This window comes from Sinocyclocheilus rhinocerous, unplaced genomic scaffold, assembly GCF_001515625.1.
Source record: "Sinocyclocheilus rhinocerous isolate Xijiao unplaced genomic scaffold, SAMN03320098_v1.1 scaffold993, whole genome shotgun sequence".
In the NCBI taxonomy this organism is placed as follows: Eukaryota; Metazoa; Chordata; class Actinopteri; order Cypriniformes; family Cyprinidae; genus Sinocyclocheilus; species Sinocyclocheilus rhinocerous.
This window is the reverse complement of record NW_015639771.1, coordinates 829,306-850,446: the sequence shown is the minus strand read 5'-3', so window position 1 is coordinate 850,446 and position 21,141 is coordinate 829,306. Positions and strand designations below refer to the sequence as shown.

Here is a 21,141-nt window from a genome sequence, read left to right as displayed (position 1 = left end):
CCACAAAACCAGTCATAAGGGTCAATTTTTTGAAATTGAGATTTATACATCATATGAAAGCTGAATAAATAAGCTTTCCATTGATGTATGGTTTGTTAGGATATGACAATATTTGGCTGAGATACAACTATTTGAATATCTGGAATCTGAGGGTGCAAAACAAATCTAAATATTGAGAAAATCACCTTTAAAGTTGTCCAAATGAAGTGCTTAGCAATGCATATTACTAATTATAATACATTTTATATATATATATATATTTACGTTAGGAAATTTACAAAATATCTTCATGGAACATGATCTTAACTTAATATCTAATGATTTTTGGCATAAAAGAAAAATAGATTATTTTGACCCATACAATGTATTTTTGGCTATTGGTTCAAATATGCCCGTGCTACTTATGACTGGTTTTGTAGTCCAGGGTCACATTTTGGTAGGCATTTTATACAATTTATTAAAAAATACAATAAAATCAAAGAATTTAATATTCTAGGAACGAATACAGATGATTTGTAAACATTTGTACATCTGTAAAGTTGTCCATATATCAGTTTAAGTTTTAGAAGCTGTTCATGTTGATAATGTTCATGAAAGTGTCTTCATAGAAGAATATGAAATTTGTGCATACAGACAAGATCAAATAATAATCATAATAAATTATAATTAATAAATATTTTACTAAATAACTTGGCTTTTTAGTTTTATAAATTAATTCACATGTAGGCACAATTTGTGTTAATCAACAACACTAATTTCAAGCATTTAAGGATAAGTCTTCAAATCAAAAGGTTTTTCAAGATCATGTGAAACCTAAATTCAGTCAAATGTGTCCAGACATTTGGGTTTATATAACCGCAAGATTAGATCAATATCAAAAACCACCGCATATATAAAAAAAACACCATATTTACACTCTCAGAAAAAAGGTACAATGGTAACACTGGAGCAGTAGTACCCTGAGGTACAAAACCTAAAAGGTACATATATAGCCAGGCAGTCAAATAAAGATAAAGTGAATGGATAACAGCATATTGTAGGTACAACATGTCTGTAGTTGTACAGAGGGCTAATAGGGCTGTGGTTTCTGTGGGCCGTGGCGGTGCTGGGTGGCAGGTAATTGCTGCGGCAGACCTATGAGATGCTGATGGAGAGAAAGAGAGAGAGAGAAGCCTTTTATCTATGGAGGTCTGGCAGACGAGGAGACGCACACAGTTCTCTAATGAGGGGGCAGGTTCATATTGACCAGCACTCCACTTCATTCGCAACACTAATGGTGTGTGTTTATCAAAATGTTTGAGTGGTTTTGCCTTTACTGCACTTCAAATACAGAAACCTGTAGCTCCAGTTGAGTTTTTGTGCATGTGTGTGCATTTTCTTTTCATGTGGACTGTCGGAATGAATGTTGTTGTCAAGAGAGAAACAACAAAAGGGGTGATTTTTGATATTGATCTTATTTTTGCGCTTATATACAAAACAGCCTAGACATACTTGACTTAATTTAAGATTCTCATGATATTAAAAACTTTTCTATCTGAAGAATTAAATGCTTAAAAGCTTGAAATTAGCATTGCTGTCAAACATAAATTGTGCCTATGTATAAATTAATTTTTTTAATTAAACAGCCAATAAGTTTGTGGTGAAATATTAATTTATTTTTATTATATTATATTATGATTATTATAATAAAATATAATACATTAGAAGAATATCTATCTATATTATATAATTAATATATAGAATTAAAAAGAATATCTATCTATCTATAAAAAAAACAGTAATAACAATAATTGTACTAATAATAATATATTTATTATAGAATGTTATTATAAAATGCATTTAACAAAAAATATTATAAAAATAAGAAAATATAATTAAAATAAATATATTTCAGTAAAACATGCTGAGACACACCAAATCTAATTTGTCAAAATGAACTAGAACTGGACAAAGAATTGTAATAAAAAAGGTACACACAAAACACACAAACTGCATGCATGCATCAAAGCAATGAATTTGATTAACTGACAACAAGCTGGATTCTTAAGCAAAAATATTCCTAGTGCATTCTTATTTCAGCGTTAAATGACCATGTGTAAAGCTGAATGCTGATTGGAAATTGAATGCAAGTCCATCTCTATTCAGTGTTAGAATGACAGAGAGGAGCTTCTCTGATGCTACCGTTGGTTTCTGTAGAGATGACAGCATTAATATTGATAGTCCTTTACAAAGCAGGCTAGCTGTGAATAGGAAAAACACTGCACTGGACACAGAGTGTTTAGATACTGAGAGCCCTTCAGACGGTCAGGAGGGCACCTATGATCTCAATCACACAAAGAGAGAGCTCAAAGCACTGTTACTTAAACACCAGCTCACAAACAAACATATGCACCTATACACTTGTGAGGATTTCTCATTGGCTTTCACTGTTAATTACCGGTAAGCTAACTTTATACCTCTTCAACTGGAATAGTTGACCCAAAAATGTAAAATCTGCCAATGAATTAGGACTAAAGCTTTCAGACTTCAATAAGGATGCAAAAGCAACATTAAAGTTTTATCAAATTTGACAATACAACTATGCTCAGCTGTATCTCGCAACAAGCCACAATTATTTGCCAACTCTCACTGAAAATAACTTTTGGTTGGAGCAAAATACGGTTAGTGGGAACACAACTTAAAATGTTTCCCTAAATGTCTTACATTTTCAGAAATACTGCCACAGGTATAACAAAATTAGTGTGCACACTCAACCATATATTATTGACTCTTCTGAAGAAAAGAAAATGTTCTGTTCTACTTATGCTGTCAATAAATACAATGTACAGCAACTCAGAAGCAACAAATGCCCAATAAGAATTCTGAGAAAAATGACAACTGTGGCAATGCAAATATTTGGAGCATATAGGTTCAAATGAGCAGCACTTTAAAACACTTGAGTCAAATAACACAAGTCGAGAATGTATAATTTCTCTATAAAACCTCTCTAGATACTTTTGTGGGGTTCAGAAACATCCAGCCAGCCAAAACCAATGATGTATCACCTTCCAGTCAATCAAAATCTGTGCATGTGCTCATAACAAAAATTATACTCTAAAATTCTATGCTAAAATGTAAAGAAGTCAATCTGTCCTAATACAATTCCTTCTGTTATACAAAAACAACCCTGCTTCAAGAAAGTGAAGAAAGCTTGTTTTTACATTCATAGCTTCACGAGTAAACAACTCTAATAACTCTAAACTTAACCAGCATACTGACTTACTGTCCAGTTTAAATGAAAGACTCTCAGTCAAGAATAAAAAAAGATTACTTTCTCCTGTCTGGAAAGTACAAGTGTGTGAAGAACATTTTAAAGGGGTCATGAACTGAGAAATCAAATTTCCCTTGATCTTTTGACATATAAGAGGCCATTGTACTATAAAAACATCCTGTAAGTTTCAAAACTCAAAACTTTCTCATTAGTCTAAAAATAGCTTATATTGAAGCCAGTCTGCCAAAACAATAGGTTGTGGAATGTGCCACTTTATGACGTAATAGTGTGGCTAAACCCCGCCTCCGAAGAAGATCATCAACGCCTGCTTCTACATCACTGACTGTTTAGCCCCGCCCACCAATTCACACATGTAGTGTAAATAACGAGAGAGGTAAACGCAGGTCTATGCAGAAACCAAAAGATAAAGATGGCTCCGAAGAAAACAAGATGTTGTGCAGTGCCAAGTTGTGGAAAAACACAATCTTTGCATTGCCTTCCTTCTGATCCCAACGTTAGGAAAGAGAAGATGAACTTCATTTTTAATGAAGATCCAGACCGCCTCAGTAAGAACTTGGTCCTGTGTTCACTTCATTTTATCGCGGATTCGTTTACCAACAAGGCACAGATCGTTTGATATGTACTGAATATTTATGTGTTTTTAACCTAAATCACAGCAGCGTTCATCTATGAAGGATATAGGCTGTCAAACATACTCAACTGTTAGCCAATCAAAGCAGTGGGTGTTTACTTCTGAGTCTACAATCCGCCACACCTATTCAAACAGAGCGTTCTGATGAGGGGGTCAAAACAGGGCAGAAAATAGCCCATTACTTCTAAATTATGATGTTTTTTGATGTACAAATCTTGATACTATTATAAGGGGACCTCAATGAACAGTACAAAATAATAAAAAAGGCAGTTCATGACCCATTTAATAATCTAAATAACCTTTATTCACACTATAAAGAACCTTTTATGCATTGGATCAGGGAAAAAAAAGTCACACTCCAAAACCTTCACCCTCTCTGTTCCTCTCAGGTGGAATGAGCTGTCAACTCTAGCTTTTCTCTTAATCTAATTGTCTAAAAACCTGGCATTGTGCATTACAAAATATTATATGACTATATATGTTTTGTTTTGTTATGAATTATGATATACGAATAAAAGCATTTGCTAAATGAATAAATGCAAATGAAAGGTTCCATGGATGTTAAATGGTTCTTCATTGAACCAAAAATGGCAATAAAGAAGCTTTATTTTTAAGAGTGTAATTCAACGTAATCTGATCTATTATATGTGCACATGGACAAATTATTAAAATGAATACCTGGCTGCAAATCTCTAATGAGTTAGGACAACAGTACTGTTCAAACTCAAAATAAAACATGGCACAAAGAAAACTTCTAAAAAAGTGTGTGGGCTAGTGACGCCATGTGGGCTTGGAGTCAAGCATGATTCATCCTATACAATAGATCATCACAGACTTCTTTAACCTCATCTACTAAATTAGAAAATTGAATAAAAAGACTCCAAAAATGCAAAAATGAACAAAGGAAGCAAATTAGCAAATATCTATATTACACGTAAAAGCACTGTGCTGAACCGTTCAATTAGTTTCTATGTATCGACAAACGTCATGAATCTTTTAAGTTTAACTATGTCACATAACAAAGTGATTTTTTTTTTTTAGAAAAGATGCATCTACAAAATACAAAGACATAAGATATCACCAAACTTGATTTGTAAATAACCCTGTGGAAGCAGTGGAGATGCAGTCAGTGGATGCTAACACAGTGTGGGATCAGATGAGGCAAGTGTGGTGTGTTTGCATCTATCTGCCCACTCTGACCTGAGAGGTGAGCCATAAGGACAGCTATGCAAGACTCAATAATGCACTACCATAAATATGTTCTTGAGCATTGCTTTAGGCCGGTAACAGTCCCTAACATTCCACATGCAAAACACAACAATGGTACCACTCGAAAACACATCATTAAAAGAAGAAATGCATGCTATGTTGTCACCACATGACACATAACTCAGAATGAACACCAGTGCAAAACACTAAAACACTGAGGTAGTAATTTACATGAATTATTCATGCCACGCTGCATGCTGGGAAATACAGTCCAGCATCTAGCACTGCAGAATTAATTAAGAATTAAAAAGGGCAATTAAAAAGAAAAGTAAAGACCAGACTACTTCAAAGCATCCTGGTAATTTGATGATGTTGGGGGGAGGAATGGCTGCTGAGACTTTTGCACGGCTTGGAGAATCAGACACTTTCAGAGGGGGAGAGAGAAGGGAAGAGGTACTATACCCTGCTAAAAAAGCACACCCAACACGAGTGGTCATGGACCGGGCCATAATTATCCTCGCAAAGGCTTCTGGGTAATTAATCTACAAAGAAAAGCCACCTGCAGGAAAGTGCACTCAAATGCCGCACACTGAGATGACTGACTAAATAGGCCTAAGTGGAACACTCCTGAAAATGATGGGGATCTGAAAGCAAGTAAGCAGCAGATCAGCTAATAGTCAAGTGTATCTGACGGTGTCAAACGCTGGTACTGTATCCTGTTTGGTTTTGTCAAATTAAATGGAGCAAAATAAATCCATCTTCACAAATGTACTGATGTAAAATTAAATAAAAATGGCTTGCTTATAGTTGACTATGCATATTACATTAGAACAGAATGAATTATTCATCATTAGTATAAAAACACACTTTAAGATTTATACAGTGTTTTATATACTTTAGATAAATCGAAAAATTTTCATGAATATAATTTGAATGGTTTACTTAGAATTGACAATGCATATTACATTAGAACAGGAGGAAGTAATCAGTATTAGTATAAAAAACACTAAACTTTATATAATATTTTATACAACGATTTAAACTTTACATAAATGTAAACATTTTAATACACAATTCAAATGGCTTAGTTTTATTTAGTAAGCTATTTATACTAAGAAATTATACATTATTAATATTTAGTACTATAGAAAGAAAAATAAAGTTATAGTTACAGATATTACCATTACATTATTATTATCAACAAAATTAAGCATATTAAAAATAAAAATAAAAGATTTACATTTATATAATGTTTAAACCTTAATATGCATAGTCAACTATAAGAAAACCATTCAAATGTTATTATATGAAAAAAAAATCATAATATAAAGCTTAAAGTGTGTATTTTTATACTAAAGCCAAATACTTCTGTTCTAATATGCATACTCAACAATAATGCTTAAAGCTTTATAAAAAAGGGTTTGTTAACATTTAATTATTCATTATATATTAGGCCTATATTAATATGATAGCTTTAATGTATGCAGTAACAATTAGTGTGTTAGTGAAGACTCAGATGCTCTGATTTAATATGCTTGTACAGCCCAAACGTCCCGTATAAGGTTATGTAATAAAAGTATAAATAAATGTCCCTGACACCCTCCAGATGGCCAAACGTCCCCCACAGAGGCCAGCTCCGGCCAGGCCTGGCCTTCAGAAACCCTCTACCACTATCACACTGACCCAACAGCCCCTCCTCTGGCCACGGGGTCACTAGGCCAGCCACCTGCACAGTTAGTTATGCAGTTTTAATGAGAGGACAGGTGAACCTTGTTCAGAAATGTGGTTAACAGGTGTTTTTGTGGCCCTTTGTGACCACTAACAACAATTAAATAGCACTTCAGTTTTCACAACCCTAATGTTTTTTCAATAAGGCAGAAGTAGGGCTGTCTTATGTTTTGACCACTCCCTGGTTATAGACCCTTATTTGACAGGAATTAAAATGAGGCTGTGAGGAATAGAAGTACAGTGCATTAGTTTAATGGATTGCATTGTTGTTTAACAACATACTGATTGTTCAGCTGACAAAATGCCTTCCTGGGGAAAAAAAAAAAAAAAAAAACTTTCGGTAAAGAAAAATTCCACATAAGAGTTTTGAAAGTTCTGAAAATCACATCTAAATACATGAAAATTGATCTAGGAGGATTTCTGCAGGTTTTGTGAAGGAAACCTGAAGACCTTTTTAAGACCAAATAAAGAACATTTAAGAATGAATTTAAAGGGAGCACAATACGTGAGAACAATGTGAGAAGTTATTTTAGCAATACTTTAAAGTTTGAAAATACACCTTTCAAATGATGTCCATTACTTTTTTATTCATTTTACCAAAAAAAAAAACATGAAACATGAACAGCGCTGTGGCAGCAGTGGAGTCATTCATATTCCTGGGCACCACCTTCTCGCAGGACCTAAAGTGGGACAATCACATCGACTGTAGAAGTTATCAGTCAACAGCAGAAGTTGTACTTCCTTTTTTCAACTGAAAAAGTTCAACCTTTCACAGGCGCAGATGACACCATTTTACTCAGCTGTTATAGAGTTGGTTCTTTGCACTTCTACTGAATAACTGTCTGGTTTGGGTCAGCCAGTAAATCAGATATTAGAAGACTGCAACAGACTGTTAGAACAGCTGAAAGGATAATTAGTGTGCACCTGCCCAACCTTCAGGATTTGTACAACTCCAGAGTGAAGAAGCGGGCAGGTAACATCATCACAGACCCCTCTCACCCGGACACAACCTGTTTGCATTTCACCCCTCAGGCAGGCGTTACAGATCTCTGTGCACTAGAACATCTAGGCATAAAAACAGTTTTTCCCCCATGCCATCTCCAGTTTAAACAGCTAACTATGAAATTACCACCTGTAAATCATTTCTTAATAACTAATTATTGCCTCTCTCTCAAGTGTTATGTAAACACATATACATTTTTTATTTATACAGCTGTATATACAGTAAATAATGCACAAATCTGTACATAAATCTTCTGTTCCAGATGCATACCACATTATTATTAATTTTTTCCCCTTAGTCTTACTTATTCAAATGTTCTATGTTCTCAATGTCATATATATATATATATATATACATATACATATACATATATGTTTGTACCAAGAGCTCCTGAAAAACACAACAAATTCCTTGTGTGTTTGCACATACTTAACGAATAAAGCTCATTCTGATTCTGATTAAATTCAATATGGCATCTAACCTGATTAAGGTCTATTGCTAAGTTACATCAAGTAACAACTGTTTAGCTTTGTTCTGGCAATAAGAATAAAAAAAAAATACAATACCAGTCCAAAGAACGGAAAAAAACTTGTTTATTGTGATCTTAAAAACCAACTGAAGCTCAAACGATTATACTTAAGTGCTTCAGATTAATTTTATAGACAAATATATATTGTGCCTATGTATAAATGGATCTAAGCATGTATGAATTGGACCAGCTAATGAAGGAAAAAGTGTCCAGCATTCACAGGACCTCCTTCAAAAATGTTTAAAAGGTGGCTACTTTGGTTTAGCTAAAATGTAAGAATTTTTTGGATCACTACATAATATTTTGTGTTATTTTATGTGGAAAATAGTAATAATAAAGAATGGGTAGGTGTGTAAAAACTACATATTGATAGTGTCTGTTGTAGACCTGGTCAAAATACCCAAAATACATGCAAAATAAAAGGTCTCACCTATGCTTATAGATTACCTCAGATTGAGTGACAGGTGTCTGGCTGATGCCAACATTTACTGACTTCCAGGAGCGGGCGGTGAGGACACAAGCGAACAGAGGATAGAGATCCCCTGCGCCCAGACGCCTGCTGTAACGCTCGATGCCTTTCAAGTCTCCCTTTATCAAACTCTGCCACAGTCTGCAGTAGTCCAACCTGAAGTCCTGGTTCAGCACCTTGGACAGAGACACATCTTGTTCTGTTAGTGTTTGAGGTGTCTGAACAAATGCTTAAAAGTAAAAGTCATCACTCCAGTCTTCAGTGTCACATGATCCTTCAGAATTCAGAATCATTCGAATATGCTGATCGGCTGCTCAAGAAACATTTCTTATTAATGTTGAAAACAGCTGACCTGCTTAATATTTTTGTGGAAATTATTTTTTAAATTATTTTTTTAGGATTATTTGATTAATAGAAAGCTCAAAAGAACAGCATATATCGTATTTATTTGAAATAGAACTCTTTTGTGACATTTTTAAAAGTTCTTACCGCCACTTTTCATCAATTTAATGCATCCTTGCTGAATAAAAATATTAATTTCTTACAAAAAAAATCTTACTGACACCCAAACTTTTGAATGGTAGTGTACTTACAATTTATGAATGGTTTAACATAAAAAAAAAGATAAACATCAGCATAAACTAATAATCCAAATACGGAGAGCTATCAAGACTCTTAGACGGCTGAGTAAATGGAAACTTGTGTTTCATGATGTTGTTAGTATTACAGAAAGACAGATGAGATTACTTGATAGTTGCTAATATGAATTCTTGTGGGCCTCATTAACTGCTTTGGGTTAAATTAAAGGCCAGCAAATCCCTCACTGAGACAAACAGAATTCAATGGAATACTACTAGGACTACACCATTTTGCCACTCCAATTAATCAACGCAGATACAACCCATGGCTTTCAGCAAACTTAACATGACATACCATGAATTAGCATTTTGGACCAAGACACTAACCAAATGTCACTGCTAGAATGGCTTTATCATATTTATCACCACATTATCTCCATGGATTTATTTAGAGCCGCCACATCTTCTGGGAAAACAGAAGTTGAGTGAATTGCAGGAGAGCGTGTAACGGTGTGTTTGCATATCTGCTTGTAATAAGAGGGAGGTGGAAATGTGCACTTCTTAAAACACACTAGAGCTTCAGGGCCACTTAAATGAAATGCTTTTAGTCTGCTGCGGCACATACAGGCCTGGGTGCACAGCTGACCTGGGAGCCAGCGGGTGAATAATGGGGTGTAATATGTGATGAATTCGCTTCTATGTCGAGTCTGTGGCAGCCTCGGCCGATGTCTTACCTGATACAGTCCGTGATCGAGTAACACAATTTCCGTCTTATTGCTTTCAGGACACTTTCGCACCAGCACGTTGCCAGGGTGAGGATCACAGTGCACGAATCCGTTGACAAATATCATCTCACTGTATATCTTGCCCAGATTCCGGGAGATCTGAGGAAAAGGGAGGAGAAAGAGGAGGAAAGTAAGAGAAAGAGAGGGGTAAAAAAAAAAAAAACAGGTTAACCACACATACAGATTTACTGGTCATCCAACTCCTCTCACAGATACTCATGCTGCATAGTAGCTTTATGTAACAACTGGTCTTAAATGCAAAGATTTATTTAAGTACTATTTTATTTTGTTTAATCCTATATTGCAGAATGTAAAAATAAAAACTAAATTCAAATGGCTTATAGTCAACTATGCATATTACATTAGAACATGAGGAAGTATTAAATATTATTATTTAATAATAATTAATTATTAAATATTTGTATAAAAAAGCTTTACATAATAATTTATATAATGATTTAAACATCATATAAATGTAAAAATGTTAATAAGTACAGTTTGAATAGCTTAGTGTTACTCAGTAAGCTATTTATACTAAGTAGATATACTAAAAACAAATATATTTTACATATATTTTAAAATATACATATATGATAAATAAATAATTAAAAAAAGTATTTATTTTAAATATAAACAAAATCAATTGTTTAATATATTACAAATAAAAGCACTTTAAGCAATTTAAAAATAAGCACTGTTATATAACGCTTAAATCTTCGTATAAAATGTGAAACTTTGCAAATATTATTCTTTAAATAATAGGCCAACAGGGGTGTGCGATATATATCGTCTGCGATAATATCGTAATTGTTGTTTTAAAGATGTGCGATTTGACAATATCGAGTATTTTGCTAAAACCATTCAAAACATTCATACAGAGTGCACACTTACATTACGTGAAGTCTAGTGTGTGCGCAGAGTGCGTTCTTTAACTGCATGATTCAGTCTAAAAAATGCATTTACAATGATCACAAAATTCAAGATATGGGGACAGAAAATGTATATATTTATATCATTTCATATAGTTCTATCAATATCATAGAAAGAGTGCCGTTTTTTTTCTCTCCAAAAATTTCCATGATTATAAATGTAATATTGATTTTTTACAAGGTTCAAAACAAGAAGTTAACTAAGAGGCTTACGGTTTAGACACCATATTGCCTGTTTTTGTGATATTTCGACAACAAAAATAATTCCAAACACAGCCACAATGCTATTTTGCGTCTCTGAGCGTGTTTAGTTCCTGAATGAATCAACCGTTTAAATGATTTGTTTCAATTGCAATAACTCACTTATTACCAGTGACTTGCTGCCACCTGCTGCCGATTTTAATTTCACATTTATAGTTTATTTTTATTATTAAATAATTTCAAATAATAGTATTCAATGTTTTATGTTTAATATATCAAAACATTATTTATGCATTTGTAATTGCAGGTTAAATGCATTCATGTTCTGCACTAAACAGTAGTGTGTAAATACATCTAAATGCCACTTCAGATGCAGCTTCTGTTTCCTCTGCAAGGCAAAGATGGTATTGATACAGAATTTTATTGATACAGATTTCATTTGCTTGGTAACAGCCCAAATGTCTTATTATTCTAATCCACTGATTAAATATAAGAATTTGACTTGAAAGATAATGCACACTTAGAAAAATGGCTCTATAAAGGGAAAAATGCCCATAACAGGTAAAAATCTATTTAAACTTATTGGAAAAGATTAATTTCTATCTGACCACCACACTGAATATGAAGAATATCAAAAACCTTAGGAGTCAGCTGTCCACGGTAGTCCTTAAGACACCAGCACAATAACACACTCAGCAAAATATCATCTAATTATCGTTATCGATAAAATCCCAGAAAATATCGAGATGATATTTTTTTTGTCAATATCGCACACCCCTATAGGCCAATGATAGCTTTAATTCTTCAGATTTATAAGACTAATAAAAAAGTGGAGTACATAACACTGGTTAAAAGAAGCATTCTAAGTAATCAACATAGAAGCTATAAAAAAAGACTTGCAACCTTTCAAAATAAAAGATAAACAATATCAACAAAAAATGGCAGAAATATAACGTATAGCATAAATGGTACATGTGCATTTCTATGCAGAGAAATGAGGAGCCCATTTAAGTTTACGTAAAACGTTTTCCCGAAGATGCCGTGGCCCCAACAGATGAGAATGTATTTATTATAAAACAACCCCCGATGCAATTATTCCACCCACTCTCACTCTTTGAAGATAAGTTGCGATAAGCATCTCCCTCAGCTGTGCTATAATGCAGCGAGCCAATGTGAAGTAGGATGAGGAAATGTCAGTCTGAACTGAAGCACAGAGAATAAATCAAGCATCTTCTCATACTCCCTTGGCTGGTGTCCACATACAGTTTACCCCAATAATGGGAATTAATTGTTTAGCTTAATTGTTTTGTTTTTCATTCATTTTTATACCGTTTTTACAGGACAGCACATATTTCTTTGCTTCCTTGCAGGAACTGGTATTTTCTTCTGGAAATGCAAATGTAGCTATGAGAAAAAAGTGTGGTGACACATAGGCCATTTTTTGTCGTGCGCTGATGTATATTCGGTGGCACGACACATACTAATCGTGGCCAGATGAACACACACGTATTGGATTCACGCACATGGCTAGGAGTTTATGAAGCCCTTATGATTCATCGTAAATTGCTTTTCGAGACTGTGTAGCTCGCAAAAGTGGTGATCTAAATCACTTATGTCATCCAAAATGTAAAACAATGACAGTGTGATGTGACTCAGACACCATTGCTCTGAGCCGAATGAGTGACCAAACACCGCAAGGGCTCTTACGAGAACGAACACGTGTTAGTCAATACTGGTGGCATATTAAAACAAAGATTGCAGACAATTAGTTAATTAAAATTGCAACCATAACAAGTTTTACTGTGAACATTAAAGTGGTGCAATATTTATTTATTTTATCGCTGTTTAAGAGGACAGTTCACCCAAAAATGAAAATTCTGTCATGTAGAACACAATCAAAGATATTTTGAAGAATGTTGGTAACCAAACAGTTGATGGTAGCCATTGAATTCCATAGTACTTTTTTCCACATTATGGAAGTCAATGGCTACCGCCAACTGTTTGAAGACTCTTCAAAATAACTTCTTTTGTGCTCAACAGAGGAAAGAAAGGTTTGGAACAACTTGAGGGTGAGTAAATGATGACAGAATTTTCATTTTTGGGTGAACTATAACATTTAACTAACATTTCAACTTTAGATTATCCCCTGTACTTTGTGTAAAAAATATCAATATTCACTAAAGTGTGCAAAGTATGCAGAAAGGTCAGGCAGTCAGATCCCTATGTTACCCAAAGCTCACAATAATAATCACTATACTAAAAGCAATGCATCCTGGGATGGCAGAGGACCCCTAAAGGCCTGATTGGGCATGCATAGACAGCGAGAAGAGTTTTAGTATGCTAATAAACACTTTAGGATGCAGCGGATGAAAAGCTCATCAACAGTGCCCTTGGAGGGAAGACGCAGACGAATATCCCCAAGGCAGGGCGCCATGTGAAGGGTATGCAAAAGGCAGATTAAAAGAAGTTGTGTGGACCAAAGTGAACTTGACGCAAGGAAAGAGAAAGTGGGTGAGGCTATTTAAAGGTGAAGTGAATAGTTTTATAGGTCATTGCTTGGTGCCCTTGTCTGATTGTATACACTTTTGTTAAATGTGAGCCAAAATCATCACAGTTAAAAGAACCAAAGACTTAAACTACTTCAGTCTGTGTGCATTGAATTTATTTAATACACGAGTTTCACAATTTGAGTTGAATTACTGAAATAAATGAACTTTTCCACGACATTCTAATTTATTGAGATGCACCTGTATATTCAAATTGACATTTTAAATTGACATTTTGTATATTTTATATATGTTTGACTGTATTTCTGAGAGGATAATGACAGCCTCAAATAAATGGTACAAGAGACTTTCAAAAACATTAAAAAAAAAGTATATATTTCAAAATTTTGAACACCTGTGTGTGCTTTTTTTTAAATGTGTGAAACGACGTAAAAGACTTAAAAAATGGGGAAAAAAAAATTTAATCTTTTGAATTTACAATGAACACTCTCATCATTTCACTTTAAAAACAGAGCAAAAAATGTATCAATCTCTCACAAGAAAAAAAAACACCAAAAATGATCAATTTCATCTACTGAGGAAATAGGCAGAAAATCATGAACCGTATAAGGTCACCGGGCTTTGCTAACCCCAACTGAGGCCATTGCCACAACAAATATTTGCTATTGACTAAAGAACGCGTCAATGAAGAGCAAAATTAGCTTGCAGTGTTGCAAATAAAAATCCTGTCTATCCTCTAATTCCTCCTCTATCCATGCCGGCTTTCCAGGATCCCGCTCTGCTCTCTTCTTCCGCTGGGGTAGGAGTGAGTGCATGCAGAGAATAAATCATATTTTCTGTCCCATTTCACCAAACTGATGAGTCCGTTTCCCTGGAAGCGTCAGAGTGCTCCATCCACAGGGAGACGACGAAGGCCCAGGCTGCTCTGACAACTTCACCAGCACTGCATACCAAAGAAGCTGAGGAAAAAAAAGAGGGGCATTCCTGCCAGCGGCCAACACGTACACACACCAAGTGAATGTGTGTTTGACGCATGTTTGAAGTTTCAGCAGAAGTGGGGCTGGCGCACCAATCACACATACATGGGGGCACCTAGTCAGAATGACTCAGCACAGGATTCCTTTAATGCTAGAGTCGGCCCTTTAGAAGGATGCCGTCTTCACACGTCTGCTGCATGCTATGTTGCAAAGGGGGTTCAGCCGGCACAGGGATCAGGGACGGGACAGCTCCTTTCAACAGCAAGCTAAAAATAGCTAGCGCTGGAAATGTGAGACGACTCCAGTCTTCCCTCTGAACTCGTTTGAGGATGTTGTTCGTGTCACAGGACACAAAGAAATCACCTGCCAGAGAAGCTCTCTTTGGGGACAGAAAGACGCCGATGACACAGAGAAAGGTGCCTTTGTGCTTGTACGTGCACACGTGTTATTACCTGCGAGGACGGCCTGAGCGGATGATGTCTACCTGAGCATTACCTGAACACAGCTGGCCTGTCGCGTCGCACTAGACTGAATTTTTTTTCAGAGGGGATGATGCAATTACTCCTACTGGGGCTCTTGACACAGAATAAAAACTCTCCATATGGACCTCTTCTGCCGGCCGAGTGAATATCATGTCATTGTGGCACAGCAGAACAATGAGAGCGATAGAAAAACACCTGAAATACTTTCTCTCTTTCAGTATCTGGAAAAAAAAGAAGCGTTACAGACAGTTCACAAAACAAAAGCTGGTTTATGTCTGACACTCTTAAAAATAAAGGTTTCTTAGTGGCATTGATGGATCCATGAAGAACTTTCAACATCCATGGAACCTTTTCATTACACAAAAGAATCTTTATAATGGAAAAAGGTTCTTCAGATAGTTGAAATGTTCTTCACACTAAGAAAAATGGTTCATTTAAGAACTGTTAACAGAAAATGGGTCTGCTGCATCGCAATGAAAACCCCTTTTTATTGGCCTAAATATACTGCAGTCAATGTGAAATGCTGTTTGCAACCCATTTTACTGATGTAGTCTGCTGTATATTTGAATGAAACAAGATAGATGAGTGAAAATGTAGGACAGGATTTTATTATATCCTTCATGACTATTTTACTACTAGTTTTTACCATTTTAATATTACTTTAAATCAATTTTCATTTTTATATTTTCTAATTTTTTACTTTTAGTAACTTTTTTTTTGGTAGTTGTGGTAGTTTTTGGTGGTTGTTCATGGTAATCAAACCTGGAACATGCATGAAGACAGTAAACAGGGTCAATTTTGATTTCAAGTTGACAAAACCACGAGGAGGAACCACAACGACATGAAGCTCAGATCATAGCTGGTCTACAATGCATAGGGTATCAAAGACTGCAATGACTAACCTCAAATTACTCTTTTCTGGATGACCAACCAACTATTCACCCTGGTTCTAAATCCAACCCAAAGCCTCATCCGTATCACTCACATTCTCTGTCCTGGGCAACTGAGCCGATTACATCTGCTTATTTATGGAGACAACATAAAGCGAATGTCACTGGATTTAACTCTAAAAAAAAAAAGCTGATTTATTTAAACCTTCCTGTTGTAATCTTGGCCCTGCGCTGATCAATACAGGGTAAGACAAAGAGAAAGGCTTTTAACAGAGCGCAGCACTAAATCTAATGAGCCGCTCTCAGCTGCTGGCACATGTGCGGCTGAATTGGCAGATCTGTGAGGGAGATAAGAAGGTCCAGCCCTCTGGCATCATCATTCTCTCCCTTCCACAACCCTGCAACACAACGTACACAAATGTCTATGACAAAAGCTTTTATTACCTTGGGGTCTAACTGGCCTCTCTGGAACTTATGTATTCTTCAACCTCCAGTCACCACAAGACGCTGAGAGCAGAAGCTTTGAGTGTTTATCGGGAGTTAGGATAGAAAACAATGCTTAAATATAACATGCATTAACATCTAGGGATGCAATAAATATCACTATTTTGGCTGATACAGAGAAGTCGATAATTATTGTTTATTAAAATATATAAGTGAATGTCATCAAATTACACAAAAAATACAAAAATGTAAAAAAAAATGTAAATAAATTAAATAGCTAAAAAATAATGTAATGTATATATTTTTGAATTATAAAAATAAACTTAAAATAAGCAATAATTACTTTCATGGTATGAATACATGGGCGATTCTAATTCTATACTAATTTATACAAACAAAAACTACAATTGACTGTTTTAAATGCTTCAAGTGGATTCATGGATTCACAGGCATCATGTCATTCTAATATTCACTACGAAACTAAAACAAAACTAAAATGGAAACAAATTAAAAGCATTAAAATGATTTCTTTATTTGAAATAAAATACATGTATATAATATAACTGGATTTATTTATTTATTCATTCATTCACTTATTTTAGTCTAGCTAATTGCCAAGGCAGCATTTCTCATTTAAATTTAGTTTAACTTTATGTACTAAAATAACTAAAACTGAAATAAAAACGATATAGAGACAGGCATTCTTTCGTTTCAAACGGCCCCTTGAAACAATTATATTTTAACACTTTCTTTTGCAGCTAATATTTCACATTTTATGAAGAGAGTATTGTGAGAGGTTGCTAGGTAATTGCTTACATGTCCAAATAAATAAAAGCAACAACAAAAAACACCCAAGAAATGTAGTTTAATAGTTGAGTTAGTGGTTTTGAAGAAGCTAAGCAAATGCCACTAATGATCCCACAACATGGCCGTCATAAATGCCGTACATACGTAGTCCTCTACATAGGCATTATTTATGACGTCTGGTCCGAGCTGATTGAGCGTCATGTGTGACTACGGCGGTTGAGTGTAGTTCCAGAGCTCAGTTAAAGGCCCGGGCTGAGCGTCAGGTACTGAAAGAAGTGTTTGTTTCAATCTGCAAGCATGTCATCCACTCTAAGACAAGCTGTCTTCTTTAATATCTCACCTCCGCCACGCTTGTCAGTCAGGATTTCCTGTTAGGACGCCTCTGTTTGACCTAAATACTGACAACCGCGACGCACACATGAACAGAGCCGGAGAACGGCTCGTTCCGGCACCTTGACACCGCCTTCTGCAAAAGGAGTGGGGAAAAAAAGGCTTGTGTTCATAATATCAATTATGCACTGTATCATTATCCACAAGTCTCTTTCAGCAGGAGGATAAGCCAGCGCAGGCTTTTTGTACTGTCAGCGCCGAGCACTGTCGGCATGTAGAAACACGACTCACAGTCACCTTAAAGAGGACGAGTGGTCTGACAGGCAGAGCGCAGTGGAGCTGGAAAAAAAGTCCTCCATTACAAGCCGCTAATGCATAACAACACAGAGCATTACTGAGAGGCCATTTACAGTCCTGCATCCCATTAATCAGTGACCACTGGGAGAAAGAGCCACCAGCACCACAAACAATTGATCTCAAAGGGACGCCGTCTTTCAATTATGGTAATTAATTACGTCTTTTCTATTTGTTATCTGGTGGGTTGGACAGAGGCGACAATGAAGAGAGAGCACGAGTGTGTTGCAGCAGGAGACGACCGCTGGAGTGCCATTCTTCACTGTCACACTTCAGTGTCACAGTCATCATGTTTGATTGGACGAAGTCAAGCACATGTTGAAAGATGGTGGCGCAACTTCACAGGCTTTTTTTGTGAGGCTGCTGGTAAAAAGGGATAGTTCAACTCAAAATGAAAATTCTGTCATCATTTACTCACCCTCATATTTTTCCAAACCTATATGAATTTCTTTCTTCTGTTGAACACAAAAGATGATATTTTAAAGAATGTTGGTAACCAAACAGTTGCTGGTAGCCATTGACTTCCAAAGTATTTTTTCTTCTTCTCCATACTATGGATGTCAATGGCTACCAGCAACTATTTGGTTACCAACATTCTTCAAAATATCATCTTTTGTGTCCAACAGAAGAAACTCGTACAGGTCTGGAACATCTTAAAGGTGAGTAAAAGACAGAATTGTATTTTTTTTTTGTTAACTACCCCTTTAAAAGTGATCCCATTCAGTGGGATCATTCACCCAAAAATGGTCATCATTATGATCATTGTTGTTTATTGTTATCTAATCCTGTCATCATTTACTCACCTTTATGTTGTTCCAAACCTGTACAAATTACTTTATTCCACTGAACACAAAAGATAAGAGATTTTGAAGAAGTTTTTCCCCCCCCCCCTCCATACAATGAAAGTCAGTGGGGTCCATAGTTTTGTTTTGGACCCAATTGTTTTGTTTTGGAAGCCATTGTACGAACATCTGAAATGTTTTGTGTTCCGCAGAAGTCATCATGCAGGTTTAGAACAACATAAAGGTGAGTAAATGATGTCAGAATTAGATAACCATAAACAACAAAAATCTAAAAAATATCAAAGATAACAATAAATAAATAACTAGAAGTTAGCATTTATCATTTAAATAATTATTGAAAAAATATGTATTTTCTGTAATTTGACTTAACATATTTAATATGTAACTTGATGCATGCACATCAAAATACAGATTGTCAATTATGATTAAATATGTCTGCACAAACTGCTAAAAAAATATTTAAATCAAAACAGTTATACATTAGTGATATGATTAGATTAGCCATGTTTGAAACATCTGTAAAATAGCCAATAAACGCAAACCCGTGGCCACTCATTTCTCGAATTCTAACCATGTACAAAACATCCTACAACCAGGTAAACTATGTCATTGACACGAGCGTAGTGTCAAAACATGTCAAAGCCAAATCACTCCCATTACAATCAGTGAAGCTATTCGCTCTTGTCTGCCAAGTTTTTGTTTTCTGCTTTGTGGATTTTTAAAATCACACCTTGGATAATAGCACAATATGAACGATAGAGAATTTCAACATTGTGTGGGCCCACCAAAAAAAACAAAACAAAAAAAACAACTAAAAATCATTAGACTAAAGGCCCGTTCACACCAAGGATGATAACTATAGAGATAACGATAAAGATATAGTTCTAAAAATTTTTCTCAATATTAAAGAATAGCAGAGTCCACACCACAACTATAACGATAAAGACAAAGAGAAACGATATCGTTGGAATCACTTTCAAAACGATTTTTTTCCAGCTGATGAACGATAAAAAATTGACAGCCAATCAGAATCCATCCTGCTGTAACGAGCTCGAGAATTTAAAGCGGCAGACGAGCGTGCGCTTAGAATAAACAGACGATATCGTTCGCTGGTGTGGAAGCTAATATCGTTATCTTTATAGTTATTGTTCTTGGTGTGAATGGGGCTTAATAGCCTTCTCAAAATCAGTCAAGTGGTCTTCCTTAAAATCAGACAAGTATGAAAACTATTTTTCATACTAAGTTTTTATACAGTGACCTCCACCTGTGTGTCCATACACATCTTTCTATATTATACCCACTGCATCACTTGACAGAGCACAAAACAAGAGCAATGAAGTACAAACTGATCCAACAGTAAGCCTAAAACACTTCCGAGGAGACAAAAACAAACATCAAGTGGTTCCAACCAGTCAAAGATTTGGTTTGATTCAGAAGATGTGGATTACAGTCTTTCACAACTTATTATTGCGGTTGTAATGACTCTTTGAGACAAACCAAATCATTTTAGCATGCCTTACAGCATCTCTCAAAGGGGACTCAACTTCCTGAGGAATATAATTGAGTTTGAGGCTTTTAATAGGCGCTGGAAATGAAGGAGCAACACTTAACAAGCGGCTTCACTCCAGCGCTGGCTCTGCTCTGTGTGACAGCTGGGTGTCTTCACCTCCTCATTACATACTTCATAATAATCACATAAATAATATCAACACATGCGCATACTCTGCCAAGCTCAGTCAGATCATGGAGAAAAGCGCACTTGTGTGTAGTTTATATAACTCAGCGAAACACACCTCTTAGCGAAGTTTGTTTTTGCCAACTTTTCACTAAGTTAGATTATCACTGTTCACACCGCCACAAATTGATGCTTTTTTAAGACCAATTTTTTATACGAGTAGGATTTTTCAAATTAATACTTTTTAATCAGCAAAGACACATTACATTGATCAAAAGAGATGACTTCTATTTCAAATAAATGCTGTTATTTTTTACTTTCTATTCATCCAAAAATCCTCAAAAAAAGTATCATAGTTTCCACAAAATTATTAAGCAGCACAACTGTTTTCAACATATAATAATCAGAAATATTTCTTGAGCAGCATATCTAAAGGATCATGTGACACTGAAGACTGCAATAATGGCTGCTGAAAATTCAGCTTTACCTTCACAGGAATAAATTACATTTTGAAACTGTATTAACATAGAAAATAGTTA

The 21,141-nt window shown here is 35.4% G+C and overlaps 1 protein-coding gene across 1 annotated transcript in view; it reads right to left on the bottom strand.

Annotated features, from left to right (window-relative positions):
- LOC107751735 (uncharacterized aarF domain-containing protein kinase 1-like) overlaps window positions 1–21,141 on the bottom strand; it is a 136,032-nt gene that overhangs the window by 19,194 nt on the left and 95,697 nt on the right. Inside the window, exons 8-9 of the mRNA XM_016567488.1 lie at window positions 10,153–10,302; window positions 8,819–9,016 (exon numbers count right to left, since the gene is read on the bottom strand). Coding sequence (XP_016422974.1) covers window positions 8,819–9,016; window positions 10,153–10,302 — 348 coding nt within the window. The remainder of the gene's footprint in view (window positions 1–8,818; window positions 9,017–10,152; window positions 10,303–21,141) is intronic.